Genomic DNA, 22,370 nt, shown 5'->3' with positions numbered 1-22,370 from the left:
TTTGTGTCGCTCATCTTTTATGCAATTCTGGGACATAGGCTTCAAAGTTATCACAGGCAAGGACAGTTGAAAATTTAAATATTCCCTCATATGTAAATGTATCTGACATCTGAAGTGAACGTAAGTACTTTAAGGTACATAAACCCTGTGTATCTACGTGTTGTATAACTGACAGTGAATGATACGAGGGTTGTTTAATATGTAATGTGTACTGTACGATATTTCAAAAGAATTCCACACAAGTACAAATAGTGAAACGAACATTTATTCACATCCTTTCAGAGTATTCTCCGCGGTTAAAAATACATATTTTCAATCTCTGAAATCATTTATGAAAAGCATAAAATGACGCTGATTTAGGTAGGCCTCCGAGCTAAAGGCTTGTCGGGACCAGTTAAAAACTTGTTAAGTTTTGGGAAAAGAGAAAAAGTTGTATGGGGCTAGATATAAAGAGTATGGTGGGTTTGTCAATACGGTAACCATCTCCGTCTTCAAAAATTGCTTCACAAGGTCAGATGTGATGGAGCATTATCATGAAGTAGCCGAACGTTCCTAAATCCTAACACAGTGCGTCGTTAATGATAAATAGTGTGCGCAGCGAACTTTAAGAACCGATGCCCGCGGGAAAAAGAACGAGCTAAACCTACAGATTCATCAAGAATTTTTTTTGCCAACATCTCATATATAAATTTAAAATTTTATTTTAATCAGAAAAACATATAACGTCAGGTGCGTGTGGATTTTACAACGGAGGTCAACGAGTGCAGCTAACAACAATACACAGTCTTATTAATGTTACTAAATGTGTACATGTATGATGAAACGAAGATTTTTAAAACTTTTTTTTAAATTCTCAATGTTTTAGAATTTATCATCAGCGGGAGAAAGTAAAGACTCCCACCAGACTAACCGCATCATGTGCCTTAGACAAAGGAATAACAACCTTGGTATTGTATACTAAAGCTCAACATTTATTCTTCATCAGATAGATAAATAAAGCATAAATTAAATCTAACAAAACTATGCATGTAGTGTTCATTTTGACGTCATTACATTTTAGTTTAGAATTTTCGTCATTATGATACATGACGTAGTTTATACCCAAACTTTCCCCTACTCTTTATTTGAATGAAATAACAAAAACATACATGATAAATCTACTGAATGAATATTGATGGTATATTACATGAAGTTAACACATTATTCTAAACATGTACATGGAATACATTTCAGATCAGTTTTATGAATTATCATAGCAACATAACCAAGAACATTGCAATCTAATCGAGTAGATTATCTAACCTGTAACAATTAATTGAAATAGATAATACTTTACCACATGTAGTATTACAAGTAATTAACTGGATTTTATGATGGGACCTATGTTTCACACTGCATTGTTTTCAGTTCAGGAAGTACGCAGCATTTTACAAACTTGTATTTCAAAAAAAATTCCCATAATATTAACCTTATACATGTATATTCAAATATCGGCTTTTTCATCTTGTTGACTAAATACATTGATAATTAAGCCCTCCCCTGGTCTTTAGTAAGTTAGATGTAACTAAACAAAACAAAAGAAATATAGTATTCTTACAGTTTCTATAATATATTATAACCAGGTATATTAACTAACAAAATCATTAGCAATACAATGATATCTGTAATTTAAGATAGCCACTAATATCATTTATTTCAAATAATAATTTAAACAGAAATGGTAATGAAAATGAATAAATAACATTACGAAAATGATCAAGTAATTAAACGTATAACTATAAATTCATAAATTTAAAATACAAGTAAATCAAACATACCATAACAATGTGTTATCTGCAATTAAAGTTAACAGCAAGAAAGTCATTTACATGTACCATAAATAAAATCCCATCATTTCATTTCTTCATCACTTACAGTTTGCACTTTACAGAGTATTCTCTCCATCTCTGTCAGTCAACACATGTACACTCATTTCATTCACTCTCCTTCTGTGAAAACTCATACACATCATGTCTTTCCAATCATTCACAGATATGATAATTATTCAGGTAAAGAGAATGCGGACTTCCTCTTTGAATTGCCTCCCCTTATCGCCGGCTTTCTGGCAGTAGAACTCGGCAGGTGCCCTCAGTCCTAGGTTGGCCAGTAGACGGGCGTATTCCAGGTAAACGGCCTCCACCAGTGACACTGTAAACACACACAGATAGAAATAGATAACTGTATGCATGCTCAATATAAAACTACATTGAATAGAACTTAAATTTGATTCAATTTGATAATTAAGCCCCCCACCCTTTCCTCTTAGTTATCTCACTTTTTAATGAATGCAGAACAGTCCATCATACATAAAACACACAAGCCATTAATTATCAGTGATTTGATACATATACAATATCATCAGGGCTATGATACAAAATATCATCAGGGCTTTCAAATACATAATATTATCCGGACTTTGATACGTCAGGCCATTTTCTGGCTTTGATACCTACCATTATCTGGGCTTTGGTCCAAGAGTCCAAATTCCCCCAGTGCTGCAGTGAAGCAGGCTGCCCTGTTAAACTGACGCATTCCGTACAACATCTCCAGAACCTTAGAAAACTGGCCCAGAGACAGCATCACTAGCAGGGCCTTGCTCTGAAAATCATAAACAAGGAATCATTTTCTTGATTGTTCACTGTCAGTGAGTGATTAATCATGTTAATACTACGTAACCTCAAGAATACCGGGGTATTTCAGTGTTAAATATATGGTAATTGAGTCTACACTATTTCTTTCTCTTCTTTTTGTTGTCCAAACTATTTTTTGAAAATATATTTAAAAATTTTTGAGTTAAATAAAAGAAAAATTGGCTTTTATTATCAAAGTGAGTGTAATTTCATTGATTTAGAATGAAACTTGATTCAAATTACAAGTCTAGCCTAATAGACACACATTACAATCTATTAATTACATTTTCACAAAATCTCTAAACTAACATCCCATACCAAAACATTCTCACAATTTGCTCATGAGCAGCTCACGTGAGGACTAACAAGATTTCCTCACGTGAGTTGCTCATGTGAGTCTTATGTGCAATTTAACATGCAAATTAGGTAAAATGCTCACGTGAGAAAAATTCTGCACATGAGCATTATTTGCTCACGTGAGGAATAGATCTGCTCACCAAGAGTTTTGCTCACATGAGGCTCATGAGGCTTATGAGACTCATGAGGCTCATGTGCAACAGTTGCTCACTTCAAAGACAATGGACAAAAATTGAAATTAAAATCATCAATATATATTTACATCAGTCATTTTAAAAATACAATTTCATACATTGTTAAACATTACATTTACATAAATCTTTAGAAAGTTTACCAATAATAAATGCTGGCATGTTGAAACTTGTATTGCAGTTTGATCACACAAAGCAGTGTAGCACACAGATGGACTTGGAAAAAAAATCACAGTTCACAGTAGGCAAAGTTCAATTTAACCATAAAGTAGTTCATAAGTGCTGCACGAACACTGGCTGCATTACAATCGATCGAGGCATTCGTCTCCAACATTGCAAATGTCCTTTCTTTGACAGTCTCGTGTCTCACATGCTCTCTGATTTCACACATAAATTGTAAACCACACAAACAGCTGACCACCAGAACATCACAATATTAATATCCAAATTGACACAACCAGACTTCAGCATGTATAACTTCTCCATTACTTAAATTACGTCTTCACTTTTTTTGTTGCATCATTCATAAAATCAGCGAGCTTTTCATGGTTTTCTTCAGGTCTGTACAACTCAGGGCAGGCCTATTGGAAAGATAAATAAATTTAATATCAGTGAAATTGTTAAAAGTTTTCATATTTCAAGCAGTTTTTAAGAAAATCATTATATAATACTGCAACTATTAATATTATCAGATTCTACACAAGAAAAACATGAACTCTTTTCTTCATGCCATTAAATCGTTAATCAGTGTTAATAATAAAAAAAATGTAGTTAGAATTATTTGTTCTAAAATTATTGTCAAGTAAAATGTCAAAGAAAAAAATAACGTTTGTTTTACATTCGAGACACCGGTATTTGCCCGAGGGTCAGTAATTGTAAATTGTTTAACCCCGTTTTAAAGGTAGATGCTAAGATCACAGTATTTCGTTTCATATTCATTCTAATTACAAACACGTTTAACTGCCATTCAAGTGATTCAAAGAATATATTTTAACAAGTTAATGCTCAACTTACTTGAAGTGCTCATACAGAAGATGCAGGGGGTGTCGACACTCGATTTCATTCAATCAGATTCTTCCTCTGTTCAGCCGTGGATTTTTCACACTAAAACACTCCATAGACGAATACCCCATTGACAACGTAGTTTTTAACCTTATCAACCGGTAGTACTGTACAGAATCAGATATTTTCCTTTTTAATTCATTTCACCGTCATCTGTGATGGTATACAACATGGCGGAATCGAATATGAAAATTGGCGGCTGGCATTTAATCGACCAATGAGCGCGCGCGTAGCTTAGACTGGTTCCCCCGCCACTGCGTTATTTACTTCGTTTTGGGCGGGAGCGAGAACCAGACTACCGGGTAACTTTACATTAAAACAAAAGTAAAAGTAGAAACAAACAGCTTACGAAAAATCACAATATCAAACGGTTTTGTCAGATTCTCATATCTAAATAGTAAGTTGAGTGATAATTCAATTTAGGAAAAAAAGAATATAACGTTACCAAAAAAAAAAAAAAAAAAACCTGAAAGTTTGGTGTTTACGAAAAAAAATGGGGTGCGGGAGGGGTTGTCAAAATGTACTTGTTAACGAAATTTTGCAATTGCTTACGTGAGGAAAAAGGACGTAATTTTTTTTCTTTCATTTTGATTTAACTCTGATACTGCATAAACTGACTAAGTCCAATTTCCTAACCTCTTGCTCACGTGAGAAAGTTGAACTTAGAAAAAAAATCTACCGTATGTATCTGTATAGCCTGTTGCTTACGTGAGCAATTCGAATAGAATTTTGCTCATGAGAAATCAGGTGAGCAAATTTTTGCACATGTGCATTTTGGTTAGTATTTTCCTCCCTAACAGAGACTAACAATCTGCACATGAGCAAAATGAATTCCTACCTAATTTGCATACATTTCTTACTAGATTCTCATGTGCTTCTCATGAGCTGCTCATGAGCATTTGTTAGAATGTTTGGTACGGGATTTCTATTAAAACATTGATGAAAGATGAAATATCAGTTAAATTTTAATTTTTTTATTCTCTGTGATCAGCTTTTATTTTGATCACAAATGCACATAAAATTAGTGATATTGCAATTGATGGATTGACTTAAAATTTGTCAATAAAAATTTACAAAAATAGATAAAACTTTAGTAAAATAAATGAACTGCATGTGCTTCTTGAAATTCACAGATATATATTTACATCTACCAAGTATCATACCCTCTATTTCTTACGGAAACATATAGTTAATTCATAGCACTATAGAAACAGCCAGATTGAAATCTACACGCCCTGTTTATTGATTGGTGGAAATCTACAGCGGCTGAAGCTGACAAGAAAGTGACAGGACCAAACTTGACACGCCCAGTTTATCGATTGGTCGAGACCTACAACTACCTAGGAAAAATCACGAACTGCACGAAATAATCATGACGACGTCAGACCCAAGGTCTCACAGGAGACGATTTGGCTGTTTCTTTTAGTTAACGTACTTACGTACATTTAACAGTAATTAGTGAATTTTACTTACTTTTCATAATTAATTTATTAATTGGCTAAAAGAAAGATGTTAATATAAACAATAAAATGCTTCCTTTGATGATTCATTCGGGTAATGAAGGTAGCGATCATTGCAGAAAAAAATTACCAAAGAAAGCATTTTATTGTTTAAATGAATATTACATGGTTATGTATGCAATCATGCACATCTCTGAATCTTGAACATGAAAACTAATGTCTTTAATATCTAACTTCACTAGTTTGAAATAATATTACCGGTATTTCAAATCTTTAGCATATGTACCGGTACTTGTTTTCTAATGTCACTGAAGCATCATGCACAGACTGCTTTAAAAAATTCTTAAGGTTCTAGTAAAGTCCTTTTTTATAGTGGACACTTTTATAGTATTACCTACATTTTGGTTAAATCACTTATTCTAAGACCATGGCACCTGCTTTCTAGTTGACACTTGAGCATCACTTAATTTCAGGTTGAATTAGTTTTCTAATGCTCAATTCCTTGCTTTCTAGTTTAGGATCGAGTCTAATTTGGTCTTTTGTTTGAATGGGCTCTTTTTTATTTACCTGCTTTCTCGTTGACACTTGAGTCAGACTTATTTTTTGGTCAAATGAATCTTAAACATATTTCTAGCTGACACTTGAGGACACTTGAGCCTGACTTACTTTTTGGTTGACCTGTGTTCCACATAAGTGATCCACCCATCTTTTCATCACCTCACAGCAGTCAGTTTCAGTTAGAGTAGCCTACAATTTATAGTTATCAAAGCTAGACACGTTTGGAGACACTTTATTCAAAACAATTATTGTACATAAATTTATATCTACATGAAAAATGCATGCCATAATATATTGAACCCGGGTTCAATATTTCGCGGTATCAAAATATTATATGACACCGGTAACTTCTATTAGAATTTTCAAAAGGCTTTTTATCCTCAAAAATATATTCTTCTGTCTTGATTTCAAATAAAAATTTAATACATGACATACAGTTCCATCTATTAAATTTGTCTGAGAATGAAGACGTTAAGATTATTTTTTTCAAAATTTCTTCTAACAAAATGCAAATTTCATGACTGTTTTGTAATTACATGCATTAATGTGCTCATTACAAACAACATCATAAGTCCCATCTAGAATTACAGTGTACACTGAATAATGTCGTCCACATGGCAGATATAGGTATAAATATGTAGTATGGATATATACCTTAGCCAGCCAGACGGCCTGGTCCCATGCCCCATAGGTCTGGAGATATCGACAGGCGTCCATTCCTTTGTCAATCAGGCAAAGCAGCTGTACCCCCTCTGTGGATACAGACAGAGGCAATCATTATGTATCACCATCTCATAAAAATCATGATTGGAGGCTAGCAGTGTCACAAAATCAAAGGCCTGTTAAACAGATCAAAAGCAGGTGCTTGCAACTAAATGCTGGCCACAATGCCACATCTTTACAACACAAACTTAGGCAAGTGCACACAATTTAAGCATCAGCTCTGCTGAACAGGCCTTTGATATTATCAACATGTACATCTGTTGCCTTTCATTGAATAAGCATTACATGTATCTGAATTGTTTGTGATAAACAATAAATGTACATGTATTTAAAAACCTACCCTTGATTTTTCCGTTAGCAATCAAGTTGGTGGCCACCAGTTTAATAGTGCTTTGTGAGACACCAGAAGATCTAATGCTGGCCACCAGGCAAGCTCTACAATAAATGTTTATATTCTTGTACAAAACCATCAGAGATATTCAAATATTATACTTTATTTATTTATGACATATGTGTTGCATACATATATTAGTTCAAATTTAACTTATATCTCAATCATTTACCCAAGACAGTTGAAGCATCTTTATGTTGATCATCTATCCAAAACAGTCTCAATTAATTTTGTGATATTTGTATCCAACTTTCTATCTCTGTTGTTTCAAATATCTTTAGTTAGTCAATTATCTGTGACAGCTAGTCCATTAAGTATCATTAAAGGATTATATATCTTGGTCAATTACCTGGAACACATTCCTTGTACCGTAATATCATTACATGTATCAAGTTATATCTCAGTCATATACTCGAGACAAGGACCATGTACTGTCTTGTATCATCATTTGGTTATACATGTAATTTGGACATTTATCTAAGACAGTCATTGTAAGATCATTGTTGGATTATATCTCGGTCATTTACCTGAGACAGTTTGTGTAGTTTGTTGGATAATATCTCGGTCATTTACCTGAGACAGTCGGTGTAAGATCATTGTGGGATTATATCTCGGTCATTTACCTGAGACAGTCAGTGTAAGATCATTGTTAGATTATATCTCGGTCATTTCCCTGAGACAGTGTGGGTATAGTATCATTGTTGGATTATATTACGGTCATTTACATGAGACAGTCAGTTAAGTATCATTGTTGAATTATATAACTTGGTCATTTACCTGAGACAGTCGGTTTAGTATTGTTGGATTACATCTCGGTCTTTTACTTGAGACAGTTTGTGTAGTTTGTTGGATTATATCTCGGTCATTTATCTGAGACAGTCAGTGCGATATCACTGTTGGATTATATCTCGGTTACTTACCTGAGACAGTTGGTGTAATATCATTGTTGGATTATATCTTGGTCATTTACCTGAGACAGTCCGTGTAGTATCATCGTTGGATTATATCTCGGTCATTTACCTGAGACAGTCGGTGTAGTATCATCATTGGATTATATCTCGGTCATTTACCTGAGACAGTTTGTGTAGTTTGTTGGATTATATCTCGGTCTCTTACCTGAGACAGTCGGTGTAGTAGGTATCATTCTCGGGCTCTGTCTCCAGCAGTAACTGTACAGCTCGGTCCGTCTCGCGTAACATGATGTAATTCTCAGCACATTTCTTGGTGTGTTCATATGTTACCCTTTTACTGTCATGAAGAGCTACACGGTCCAATTGATACAGCTGAAAATAGGTAAAAAATTTCACTTAAAGTAAGTCATACATTTAAAAGAACCAATACAGCTGTAAATAGGTGAAAAATTTCTCTTAAAATAAAGTTTGACATATGGTACATTTAAAAGAAGCGATACAGCTGAAAATAGGTAAAAAGTTTCTCTTAAAGTTTAACATATTACATTTAAAAGAACTGATACAGCTGAAAATAGGTAATACGTTTCTCTAAAAGTTCGACATTCATTTATAAGAACTGATAAAGCTGAAAATATGTGAAAAGTTTCTCTTAAAGTAAGAAATACATTTAAAAGAAATTTACTGGTAAACATGATTAAAAATTGTGAAATTTTAAAAAAAGATCAACTACTGATGTGCTTAATACAAAAATATCAACACAAGTCAAATTAAATTGCAACCACTCAGTCACTTCACTTTCCCAGACATGTAGTTGTTACCGTTTATCCAGGGTTTTTTTACATGACACATAATTTGCCAAAAGGGGAAATATGTAACATTTTTAATTTGCGTCAGTCATTTTTTGCAATTTCAAAATTTTGTGATAGAAAATAATACAGGATATAATTTCTGCTTATTCATAAATTTACTATTTAAAAAAAGATTGCGAAAAAAAGCAGAAATTAGATCGTCGCAGAGATTTTCAGAAATACGTTACATAGATACTCAGTTGACTTTGACATCTGATCTTAATACAGACCTTAAAGCTGTCATTGTCACAAATTGTGTCAAAGTATCTCTCCAATGGCAAGTCTAGGAGGGACCACGCCCCCTGCTCTGACCCCTCCCCCTCGTCGGGACTGTCAAGCATCACAAGGTCATTGGTCTCCTTGTAGGAGGGTGTGGGAGGGACAAACTTGTCCTTCTCTGGTCCCAGCAGTAAATCCTTGTCTCCCTGAACAAAATCAGTAACCACTCAGTAGTACTGTATCAAAGTTAGCTTCGTTTTAAACCCAGGGAGTAATACATAATTTGATTGGATTTGAGATTCAAATTCAGAGAGTAACACATAATTTGATTAGGCTAAGGAGATAATTCTGAATCATGCATGTTGGCCATTATTACATGTATAATAACTTACATCCAAACTATATCAACCTGCATTTGTTTGGTTTAAATGTTATACACTTTTTCATTGTTTTTCAGCACAATTCATCTGGTTTTTCTTTACCTCAAACTTATTTATTAAAAAAGCTCTCCTGCTAAAGGAGACTTATATGGTCTAAAAGTGGCCACCACCATTCATCCATCTTAATTAAGGTACCTCACTACACCTACATTTATACTTTTAAGACACTACGTCACAAGATGGAGATTTAAATGTTTTGTTAAACTGTTTACAGTAAAACTCGGTTATAGCGAATTCCTAGGGTCCAATGAAATTACGTCGTTATATCCGTAATTCGTTATATCCGTATAGCGAATTCGTAATACATGTATTATCTATAGCAAATTCACTATATATACATGTTTTCTTTCACCAGACTATAAATTTCGCTAAATGAGGCTTAAAATAAAAATTCATTACTCTGATACATTTAATAATCGAATTATGACTTGTAAAAAAATTCTATGAAAATAAATTCTTTTAAATTCTTTTTAATTTGGTAGAGCTTACTTTTTAAACTATAAAGAAATTCGTTACAAAGGTGTTAAATATCGTTATATTTCATCTCTACGGGACTCAAAATCAGTTCGCTATATCCGTAAATTCGTTATATCCGATTTCGTTATAACGGTTACCGTAATATTTTGCAAAGAGTTGTTAACATTTTTACCGGGGATTCCAAAAAAGTTAGCTACATCCGAAAATTCGCTATATCCGTGTTCGTACTAAACGAGTTTTACTGTCAGTATATCGTTCATTTGGGTTGTATATCGTCCAAGCTCAGTGGTTAAAGTATTGGGCTTATTAACCGCAGATCATGAGATCGAATACACCAGGAGCTTTTGTTCATGTTAACTGAATTAAATTTTTTAAAAATGTAATTTTTCATCCAAAATTGCACATTATTTTCCCTATTATACCGGTACTTAAATACTACTTATCCATTATGATATCTATCAAAATCAAGCAATTTTCTGCTGATTTGAGAAAATATTTCATGGTGTAGTGAGCCACCTTAAAGAGCTTTATTGTAATTTAGATTTAAAACAAAACCACCACTTGAATAGAATGAATTCAACCCTTTTGAATGTGGTTTGTTTGCCGATTTGTTATAGGAAGGACCCAGGAAGAATCAAGTCTTACCTGAGATTTTGGACTCCATTTGACTGCTCTTAGATAATACAAGGCCACAGTCCAAAACAAGAAATCTGATTCATCCCCAAATAACCTGTCAGTGAAAGGATAATGATCATACAAATTAACAAATATTCAGTTTTTTAAATAATCGTATCAAAATACAATTAAGTACATTCACAAGCCTTCAAGAGCAAAATTTTGAGCTGTAACCCCTAATTGGCCGTAAAACCCAATTTGAAAACCATTCAATCAGATTTATACTGAAATTATTACATCTATAGTTTCCATGATGAAATGACTCCAATTTACAGTATCGACTATTTTTTTTACATGTAATTTTTTATTACATGTAATCATAATACTTGTTTTGAATTCATCATGTCTTACTTGGCAAGCATTACACATCTTTCTGCTACTCCAAATCTGCAGCATGGAAGGTAATCCAAAATATCACTGTAAATAATGAAATACCAAATCATCACTGTAAATAATGAAATACCAATTGAAAATATCACTGTAAATAATGTAATACCAAATTATCCTTGTAAAAAATAAAATTTACAGGCACTGATTAACTGAAAATGAGATAAATCTGTCTGTTGTATACCTACATATGTGTGACATTCACCTGTTCAGGACATAATCTGTTGTGTACCTTAAAAAGGTGTGACATTTACCTGTCCAGGAAATCTGTCTGTTGTGTACCTCATACAGGTGTGATATTTACCTGTGCGGGACATCAATCTGTTTGTTGTAGACCTTACACAGGTGTGACATTTACCTGTCAAGGACCTTTACACAGGTGTGACTTTTACCTGTCCAGGAGATCTATCTGTCTGTTGAGTGTTGTCTGGAGATTCTGTTCCTCCTCTCTCAGCCCCTCCAGTTTGGGGGAGTACTCTTGATTCCAGGGCTGGTTCTGGAGGTGATACTTCATCATCAGTGACCCCTTGGGGGACAGAATGTAGGGATTGGCTACTTCATCTGCCAAGACATACACCAAAAACTTAACTCCAACAAAGGCTAAGAGGAATTATATAAAGTGATAGGTTTGATGTCTTAAATATTTATATTAAGTTTAATAGGTAAAAAATCAAAAGGATACATAGTCATAAGAAGTTCTCCAATTATGTGGATGCTTATTATACATTCTAGAAGATTTTCATTCGTAAATTGCTCCTTTCATTTATTTCTGACAGTTTAGTTAGAGTTGATAATGTTCAGATAAATTGTTAAGATTAAAATGGTTCCACAGTACATGCTAAAGTGTACTTATTTTCAAGATTACTCCAACAGGTGTGGCTGTTACCTGGAAACTCGCGGTCCTCTATAGTACAGGAGCACGACTTGAGGGTCAGGTCAAACACCTGTATACAGCCCTCCGCGGTGGCCAGTACCGGCCGGTCAGATCCAGTCCAATCGGCATCCACCACCTTGGCAACGTCACGTGGACTCTTCATGGAACTCAGTAGCTCAGCCTATTTATTGTCAAGAATCTGATTTACATTTATTTTACCTTACAAAAATTATACATTTAATTAGTACATGTATGACCAAACTCTGTTAGCCTATATTAATTTTATATATTCAAATGTTCCTCATGAGATACATTACATGTACATGTACCAGTATATATGTGTACATTTAAGTACACGTATATCCAAAGATTTCTGAATCAAGTAAACTTTGCCAAACCTATTTAATACTTATCAACATTTGTTCTTATCAAAACTAAGCACTATTTTCAGTTTCACCTTTCCATCTTTTAAGTCCCAGATATCAAATCCATCTATGTACAAGATAAAGAACTTCATATTGCCTCGCCCCAGGGCGAAGCGGATCTTCTTGATCCAACCACGCCTTGTGGCCATAGTCCTGTTAAAGCAACCACAAAAATGAATTGGATAATGATATAAATTAGAATTCAATTGACAACACAACTTGTGAGAAAAAAACTTACTGTTTGAAAGTGAGTGAAACGACGGAATAAAAGATGAACAAAGAAAGTGGATTTGTTGACAGGGTGATTTTTACCTCTGCGTTTTGTTTTTAAGATCCCAGACAGATAACTGTCCCTCACCATCACCGAATAAAATGAAGTCTCCTTTCCAGGCAATCCATGTAATGGTCCCAATTCCAGACTAATAACAGGAAAATACCCCCAAATTAGGTACATGTATTAAAAGATAATAACAGGTTTGAATAAAACACATAATTACAGTGACTGTCATAATGTTAATTACATTATATCAATCTCTTTTCAAAGGGTTAGTATTCATTATCCATAAATTGCAGTGACTGTGTTAAGAAAACAATAAGCAGGTAAAACATGATAACCTCAAACTTTAAGGTGGAATAACACACCTGGAAAAAGTCCCTCAAATTAACAGGACATTTTTTGATAATGAAAGATATATTTATAAATAAACTGTACAAATGTCAAATAAGCAAAAAATTTGCAGTTTGGGGATAAAAAATGAATAATTATCTAAAACGATTATTCCAGTAAGTAACAACAAAAGCCCTTGCGGGATTCGAACTTGGGATGTACGGATCACAAGTCCGACACTTTATCCACTCGGCTATGGAGTAAGTTACTTTTTTTCGTCCATAAAATCCTTTTAATAAAACGAAATGTTTCGATCAGCAGTCAGCCATTTTGCGATGATGTGTTATTCCACCTTCAGATAAACTCTGTATAAAACCTGTGAAATTCAAATCTTTTATTTTGGCGAGAAGAAACTCTCAAGAAATATCATGCAATTAAAGTTCACGCATATAAAAAGTGATTAACAATTAATACATGAAAACAAATTGTCATTTATCTTAAAATTTGAGTCTGACATTGAGAACTATATAAACAGTTTATAAATGTACATGAATTAAATGTAATTAAAGGTGTACAATACATGTACATACTGTATGTAGATGAAATAAGAAATAGTGATATTGTGGATTTTATATTTTTATTATAGGGTCCTACCACATAAGTTGATAAGGATGGAGAATTAGCCTGAAAATGGTGCACATGTTAACAAAAAAGTCATCACATTTTAATACAGTACAATGGGATATGGAATTCAAAAAATTATAAATGCATGTAGATGAAATCAATAGATGTCAATAACCCCCTTTTTCCTTAGGTGGACATTTATCAAGAAGTATCATAAATATAGCATAAAGAGAGGAATTTTTCAATGGACAAATAATTATTACCGGTAACTCTGAATTTCCCATTTTTGAAAAATCAGTATTAATGCTGCTTTTCTGCAAAATTAAACTTATTAATAATCAGACAAAACAAAATGGTTTGGGGGGTGGGGGTGTTACAATAAAAATACTTATTATCAATAATTAACTTTTGACGCTGTGCTAAGTTATATAATGATTAGCAACTATCAACACACAGTGAAATCCATGTTAGCAATACATGTAGAGCACAATCAAAATGAATTTTTACACTTGTGGGTCAATGCTTACCTCAGGGGGAACGCGACTGGCGTCAGAGAATCCTGAGCCCTCCACCACGAAGTGATAGAGTGTGCCCTCGGGGTCAGTGTACACAAAGTGTTCCTTGACCATCAGCTTCTGGTTCACTTTGGACTCACTGCAGACAGAGAGAAAGGGAACAATTAATCACACTATAGAGAGAGAGAGAGACAGACAGACAGACAGACAAAACAGTTAATCAAACTGCAAACAAAGACAGAGAGAACAGTTAATCACACTGAAGAAAGAGAATTGAAAAAAATTATTACACTACAGAGAGAAAGAGAAAAGAATTTGACCACATTGCAGGGAGAAAGAGAGAGAGAAAAAAGTTAATCTCACTGCAGGTAGTATATTAAATACTTTATCATTCTGCCAAAAGAGAAAGCAGGGGAAGAAAGTAAATCATATGAAAGAGAGGTAAATAAAATAAAATTTATCACAATGCAGTTTTCCATTACTGGAAATTCATTACTGGAAATTTCTTATTTTATGTTAGTACTTAATTCTGCAACTTTCCTGTTTTGTATAAAATCGCTAGAATATAAATTGTAAGCTCCTATCTATTTTTTAATTATTTTATATCGTTCAGACTGTCTAAAAATACAAGTGAGATTTTAAAATCTGCAAGGGTTGCTTGTTGTGAGTTTACAAAGATATTCATTCCTTATGTTTAATAAGGTCAAAAGTATTAATAAACAACAATTCTACTTAGAGGGTTAAATTGTCAACTGCATGTATACTTTCAAAATTATTTCTTTTTATATCATTTATTTTTGAAATATTATTTACAGCAGAATGCAAGGAAATTTTTGTAAAAATAGATAAAATTGTGTCGGGATTAATTCAAAGATTTTTTGCGGAATCTCTTCCAGTGTGACCCCTCACCTCTCACTGGGCTCTGTGAGTGACGTAGTGGACACGCCCATTGAGTCTCCGCCCACCCCTGTCGACGCCTGCTGACCTCCTTCTTTCTCACTCCCGTGGCTCATCATCTTTTTCTTCAGGGACTTCAGGCTGTGTGAGGGGGACCACTCCAGAGCTGTGGGGTGGGGCAGGGACTTCCCTGTCTCCCTCAGCATGGTCAGTGTCTGGAGGTCCCACAGTTCCAAGGGCTTGTCCTTGAAGCCCACTATAAAGTACTGTCTGTAAAACAATAGCAGCTATTTAAGGTCAGTAGCGGGTTTAAAATTTTGCGCCCTCTGCGCAGGGTATTGCGCATTACTGTCGTAAAACGCAAATGTAAAGTAAAATGTTCAAATATACAGGTTATCATGTAACGTTTTTATGTTAAAAAAATGACTTATCAAAAAATTATATTTAGTAAAAAGAATCGTTAGAATAAGCTCAGAAGTAGTTTAATCATCTCGCCGCTTCTTCAAAGTCAACGTTATTGTCGTCGGAATCAACGTCTTACGATGACGTCAGTTGATACTCTGACGTAACAATTGACAAAAATAAACGTCTTGTACTTTCTATTGCAGCGTCAATAATTAAAATCAAAACTATAATTTGCAAAATAAAAACATACACGCGATCCACGCGATCCTTCTACGTTCTGTGTGAGTGGAAAGGTATTTTTCTTCTATTACAAAAAAATTGAATTTGATTCGTACACATCCTTTTTTTTAATATACATTTCTATATGTAAAATGGCTGTCACTGCACGTTTATAGGATCAAACTATGAGGGCGGATAGCATAAAAACCATCCAGTCAATTTCGTTTTAATTTAGCAAAAAGTTTACTTATACGTTAACCTTTCATCGCTGAAAATTACAAGAAAATCGTATGTTTGTAATTTTTTAAATATAAAATTGAAAATGAAAATCCTCATTTTCCTATATACGGTAATCCTATATAGAATGTCGGTGATGAATCGGACATACGACCAAAATTTGAGCGCGGCAAACAGATAAACTATTCGGTCAATTTACTTTATATTTTGCACATAGTTTTCTCATAAGTTGGCATTTCACTGTAAAAAAATTAAAGGAAATCGTATGTTTGAAACATTCTCCCCCGAGACTCCTTAAAATGTGTATAGAAGGAATGACAGTGTTAATCTATGGATTCACAATATCTGAATTAAGGTAAATAAACTTTTATTTGCATGTGAGAAAATCCACAATTATTGTTATTCACAATTTTTGTTAGAATATTATCTAGAAATAATCAATGAAAGCATTCAACATGTACATTTGTAGCTTAAAAATTTGTTGGCATAACTTTGAAAATTACATGACCCTCACTGATGATGTGTCCTATTATCAGGTCACGTTCATTTACTTGTACATGTAAAAATTCAGAGATATACATGTAACTCTCAAATTTACATAATTTTACTCATATCAATTCCCAGCAGATCATGTTGGCCTTACTTGAGACAGGACACCCTCAGAATTTCTATGGGGGACTCCTGGTCTCTATTGGCCCTCACTGGTTTCACTTTTCCTGTAAATACAATTATAAAATGGATTAGAACTGTCTATTTTTTTAAAGAAACAAATTGATTATGTAGTCATGATACCCTGTATTCTACAAAAAAATTATTCAACTACATACTAGACCTTCCTAGATAAAGAATATTTTAAATAGTTGTTATGGCAGAAAGGAAGGCGGATGGGGTTTTTGATGAATAATAGGTTAGTTTTCGAGTAGACAGGTTTACTGGAATAGATGGGATTATTGAGGAATAGATAGGTGCTTACCAGTAGACAGGTCTAGTGGAATAGATGGGGTTATTGAGGAACAGATAGGCGCTTTCCAGTAGACAGGTCTACTAGAATAGATGGGGTTATTGAGGAATAGATAGGCACTTACCAGTAGACATGTCTACTGGAATAGATGGGGTTATTGAGGATTAGGTAGACATTCAACAGTAGACAGGTCACTTGAGGATTAGGTAGGCACTTACCAGTAGACAGGTCTACTGGAATAGATGGGGTTATTGAGGAACAGATAGGCGCTTTCCAGTAGACAGGTCTACTAGAATAGATGGGGTTATTGAGGAATAGATAGGCACTTACCAGTAGACATGTCTACTGGAATAGATGGGGTTATTGAGGATTAGGTAGACATTCAACAGTAGACAGGTCTACTGGAATGGATGGGGTTTTGGGGAAATAGATAGGCACTTACCAGTAGACAGTTCTACTGGAATAGATGGGGTTATTGAGGATTAGGTACACACTCAAAAGTAGACAGGTCTACTGGAATAGATGGGATTATTAAGGAATAGATAGGTGCTTACCAGTAGACAGGTCTAGTGGAATAGATGGGGTTATTGAGGATTAGGTAGGCGCTTACCAGTAGACAGGTCTACTGGAATAGATGGGGTTTATGAGGATTAGGAAGGCACTTACCAGTAGACAGGTCTACTGGAATAGATGGGGTTATTGAGGAATAGATAGGCGCTGACCAGTAGACAGGTCTACTGGAATAGATGGGTCTATTGAGGATTAGGAGACACTCAACACTAGAAAGGTCTACTGGAATAGATGGGGTTATTGAGGATTAGGTAGACACTCAAAAGTAGACAGGTTTACTGGAATAGATGGGGTTATTGAGGAATAGATAGGCGCTAACCAGTAGACAGGTCTACTGGAATAGATGGGGTTATTGGGAAGAGATAGGCGCTTACCAGTAGACAGGTCTACTGGAATAAATGGGGCTATTGAGGATTAGGAGACACTTAACAGTAGAAAGGTCTACTGGAATAGATGGGGTAATTGGGAATAGATAGGAGCTTACCAGTAGACATGTCTACTGGAATACTGAGGAATTGATAGACACTCAATGGTAGACAGGTACATTAGAATGTTGAGGAATAGATAGACACTTACCAGTAAAAAGATCTATTGGAATAGATGGGTTATTGAGGAATAGGTAGACCCTAACCAGTAGACATGTTTACTAGAATAGTTGAGATTATTCAGGAATAGATAGACACTCACCGGTAGACAGGTCGACGTACATGAGATCGTTCTTGACCAGACCACTGGTCCCTGCTGATGGGTAGGAGTAGGACAGGAAGGACTTCAAACTGCACCACTCTATCCCTCTGTAAAAACCACAAATATCTGTTAACTATAACTAACGTCTCTCACAATCTCTACAGCTTTTGTAATATGTATTTCTATCTAAATATAATAGAACTGTTGTATACTGAACAATATACTGAGGCTTGTTCTTCAGAGAGAGCGCTCGTGAGTGCTCACCAGATTTTCTGTTGCGGGTATAAGGAATTTTGGAGAGCACTCGTGAGCGCTTGCTCTGTTGAAGATGCCTCAAGTGACTGCTACAGATGGACAGACAGACAGACTGACTTATAACGGACAAACAGACAGACAGAAAGATGGATGGTCAGAGACAGATGGACAGACGTACGGACGAACACAGGGTACATTCTGGGATTTTTGCTATCTGTACATTGTGGGGAATGAAGTCTTGGTACAAAAAATCATTATGAATTTTTCTGTTGGTATATTTAGCACTTGTGTTAATTTCTTGTCTGTTTACTGTGGACACCACATTCATAAGTACAAATGGACAGACGAACTTATAATGGACAAACAGACAGACAGAAAGATGGATGGATGGATGGACTTATACTTGTAATGGGCATACGGACAGACAAATGGACAGGCACATAGACAGAAAGATGGACATATGGACAGACCTGACAGTCCCTGTGTGAACACTGTACTCCTTTACAATCAGCCCACTCGAAATGTTGATGATCTGTACAACTCCTGTGGAACTACCTAATAATGAAAACAACCAAAGTCATACACATGTATCAGTTCTATTAAACTATAACAAATGCATGATAACTAAATTTAGAATAAACTCATACATTGTATAGGTAGGAACATTAATTATTGAAGTTTATAAGCTTAAGAGGCTCCTGCAAATCTTGCAAATATTTCTCTCATGTGAATTAAAGGTGATTTAGTATAAAAAAAAATCACGGTATAAGCAAAAATATTGACCAACATATATCCCTGTACAAACTGAAACTACAGTAAAAACTGATTCAAAGAAGAAACATGTATATGATCTGTGCTCTAACTCTAAGTATGTACTACATACCGACAGCAATGAGTGGTTCGTACACACTCCAGTTCTTAGTGGTAAGTGGGGGACACATGCGTAGACAAGTAACAGGGGACACCACTCCGTTCAGGAGACCAGTGATCACAAACTTCAGGGCCGCCGCACGACCTTTCAGCACTGAGGGGTGGTCTGGATTTACCACAGGCAGTTGACCAATCATATCAGAGAGTGAGATTTTGGGAGGAGGAACATCAGACACCACGGGGAACTTTAATTTCTTATCAGAAGCTGGTCCTGGCTCAGAGTCAATCTGTAATGTCGGTTGTACATGTATATCATAAACATTCTCATTTATAGGTTTAATTTATATTATTTATATTTTAGCTCAACTTCTAATCTATGTCTTGATGTTTCTGTATGCTTTATAGCAGGAAATTTACACTCGGAGATGTTTTCCTAAAGTATTAATTCACAGATCTAAATCAAAAGTTCCACAAAGTCAACACTCAGTTAAAAAAATCTCAAAATCTGATGAAAATATCAAATCTGACGAAATTCAAATGTTTTTCATCTTGTTCATGGCCAATCAAACTTGAGGCATAGATGTAGGGTTAATTTAAGTATCCATAATTACTGATTTCACTTTTGTTTTGTTTTTGGTTTGGGGTTTTTTGGTTGTTGTTTTTTTTTTTTGGGGGGGGGGGGATGGGGGGAAGTGTCTTATCAAAAGATTATTTAAAAGAAACCCTAGCTGACTTTGAACACAAGAAATACATGTAGAATGGTTTCACTCACTCCGCCGCTCAGAAGCATCATATCCCAGAATACAATGCGGCTGTCCGTCACCACCAACCCCACAGATTTCTCTGACACCGGACAACAAGCCATGCTGGATACTCGGCTGTGTCGCGTCACCCTCATTCCGTCTGACTGACATCTGAGGTCATAGGTCACATCCATGGAAATAGGGGGCGGGGAATCATCTGTTTTATTAATTTAAAAAATGTTCAGGCCAAAAAAACCTAAATTTTAATTTATCACGTTACAAATTATAAATATTATGGGAAGATACAGCAGAATTCTATAAACTGTGGTACCATCAATATTCTTGAACATCAATTTTCCTTGATTTAATGAAAAGTACAGTTTCAAGGATATGTAAATTCCAGGACAATGATTCTATCAATACAATAGGTTATTGGAAATTGCACTTCAATGAACATTTAATTTTGTTGATCAACTTAACAAGGAGTCCATGAAAATTAGAGCTGAATTCAATGAACATTGATGAATTCACAGTACCGGTAGATGTGACAAATTAATTTAATATCCATAAAACACTGAAAAGCATCCTCTGTGAAATTTAAATTCTTCCTTTGATTTTACTGACAGTTCTGAAGAATAAATTACAATTATAAAAGTTCATCATTTGCAATTTTCTATTCTTGCAATTTGATACATATCAACAGAATTGGAGAATATAGTACTTGCTTAAAAAAGGAATCAACAATATTCATTCTTTAATTATATTGCAAGAATTGCAATTTTTAAAAAAGTTTTTAACTAAAATCCCCCTTTCAATATTACAATTAAATTAATAAATGTGACAGCTCCTGGTGTCTGAAAACTTAATAAAATTCTCATTCCTTAACATAGCCAAGTAAAATCACTAGAGAACAATATCACACTCTGGTATATACATCTCAGAGATACAAGAAGCAGATCAGATTTTTAAAAATTGCGCGAACCCCCCCCCCCCCCCTCCCCCCCATACAATGACCAAATCAAGTATATCATAAGAAATTTAGATCATGCTATTGTGCCTTGATTACTGGAAATAAAACAAGAATCAGAAATGTCATCACATAATCAAAATAATTGACCCACCAAATGCCCCATGTCCCTCCGAGGCTGGGGTTGTGATGGCGTTGGTCTTTCTACGGATCCTGGCCGACACACTCCCATTCTCATGCAGACACAACAAGACATCTCGCTGTCTGAAGGATACAACCTGTGGACAGAAATATCATGGAACAATGGTTCATATTTTTCTGTTTTCATTACAGTAAATAAATGCTGGCTATCTTCCCTCCCACAGCATTATATCTTATACCTAAATCATTATAAAATGAACAGAATTAAACATTAATTCCAACCAGAAAATGAGTTAAAAATAAACAAATCAATACATTTGCATGGATATCAATCCATAACTGAATAAATAACAAAAATCTTATTTTGAAATAGGTACTGGTAATAAAATATCTGTCAATTTGAACATATTTTTATTGTATTAAAATACATTTTTAAATTTTTGTGGACCAATAATCAGGATTGGGCACAAGTTCAGACACTTTGACCTCCCTAACTGTCCCTCAACAGTAAGGTTATTTAGCGTTTTCAGTCACTGTCAGTGTGTTTCAGTGAGATGATTTTCCCTCTGACCTGCACAAAGGGTGAGCCGGCCCTCTCTATGGGGATAATCCCCACGGTCTGGTTAATCTCCAGGTCCAGGATTAGTATCTCCCTGGTGTACACTAGCACCAGGTGGTGGCGACAGGACTGGTGGTACAACGGCTGGATACAGTCGTTCAGCATCACCTGGTCAGAGTCTTCCTTAGTGCTCCTAGTACAAAAAGATATAGTGTTTATACTAAGTTATTGTCTGGTGTAACTTACAGTGGATCTTTCATTGTAAAAAAAAGAAATACTTTACAGTTAAGTAACGTTCTGATATAACTTATCTAGTTCCAGGTACGAAAAGAAAAACAGCCAAGTTAAGTACCGGGTAAATAATTTTGGTCTGAGCGTGATCATGCCCCAACCAATATTATCACCTCATAATACTCAAAGAATAATTCCTTATTCTCTAAGTAGTA

At 34.8% G+C, this 22,370-nt stretch overlaps 1 protein-coding gene and 1 long non-coding RNA gene across 2 annotated transcripts; both read right to left on the bottom strand.

Moving 5' to 3' along the window:
- Nucleotides 1–948: 948 nt before the first annotated feature.
- Nucleotides 949–22,333, bottom strand: LOC128180705 (WD repeat-containing protein 11-like). The gene is made up of 23 exons (XM_052848832.1): nucleotides 22,329–22,333; nucleotides 21,937–22,117; nucleotides 21,379–21,502; nucleotides 20,287–20,474; nucleotides 19,528–19,801; nucleotides 19,115–19,199; nucleotides 18,390–18,496; nucleotides 16,815–16,887; nucleotides 15,323–15,580; nucleotides 14,426–14,552; nucleotides 12,980–13,086; nucleotides 12,700–12,820; nucleotides 12,255–12,423; nucleotides 11,761–11,929; nucleotides 11,333–11,398; nucleotides 10,952–11,036; nucleotides 9,401–9,595; nucleotides 8,528–8,694; nucleotides 7,361–7,455; nucleotides 6,952–7,049; nucleotides 6,406–6,486; nucleotides 2,493–2,637; nucleotides 949–2,187 (listed from the first exon to the last, which is right to left on the bottom strand). The coding sequence occupies exons 1-23, from the start codon at nucleotides 22,331–22,333 to the stop codon at nucleotides 2,045–2,047; spliced, it is 3,063 nt and encodes a 1,020-aa protein (XP_052704792.1). The 3' UTR covers nucleotides 949–2,044.
- Nucleotides 3,259–5,201, bottom strand: LOC128180152 (uncharacterized). Its single transcript, XR_008243194.1, has 2 exons — nucleotides 4,232–5,201; nucleotides 3,259–3,798 (listed from the first exon to the last, which is right to left on the bottom strand). It is a non-coding gene; the product is annotated as an uncharacterized LOC128180152 (long non-coding RNA).
- Nucleotides 22,334–22,370: the final 37 nt, after the last annotated feature.

Source organism: Crassostrea angulata, chromosome 4, assembly GCF_025612915.1.
Source record: "Crassostrea angulata isolate pt1a10 chromosome 4, ASM2561291v2, whole genome shotgun sequence".
Classification (NCBI taxonomy): domain Eukaryota; kingdom Metazoa; phylum Mollusca; class Bivalvia; order Ostreida; family Ostreidae; genus Magallana; species Magallana angulata.
This window is presented reverse-complemented; position numbering and strand designations above follow the sequence as displayed.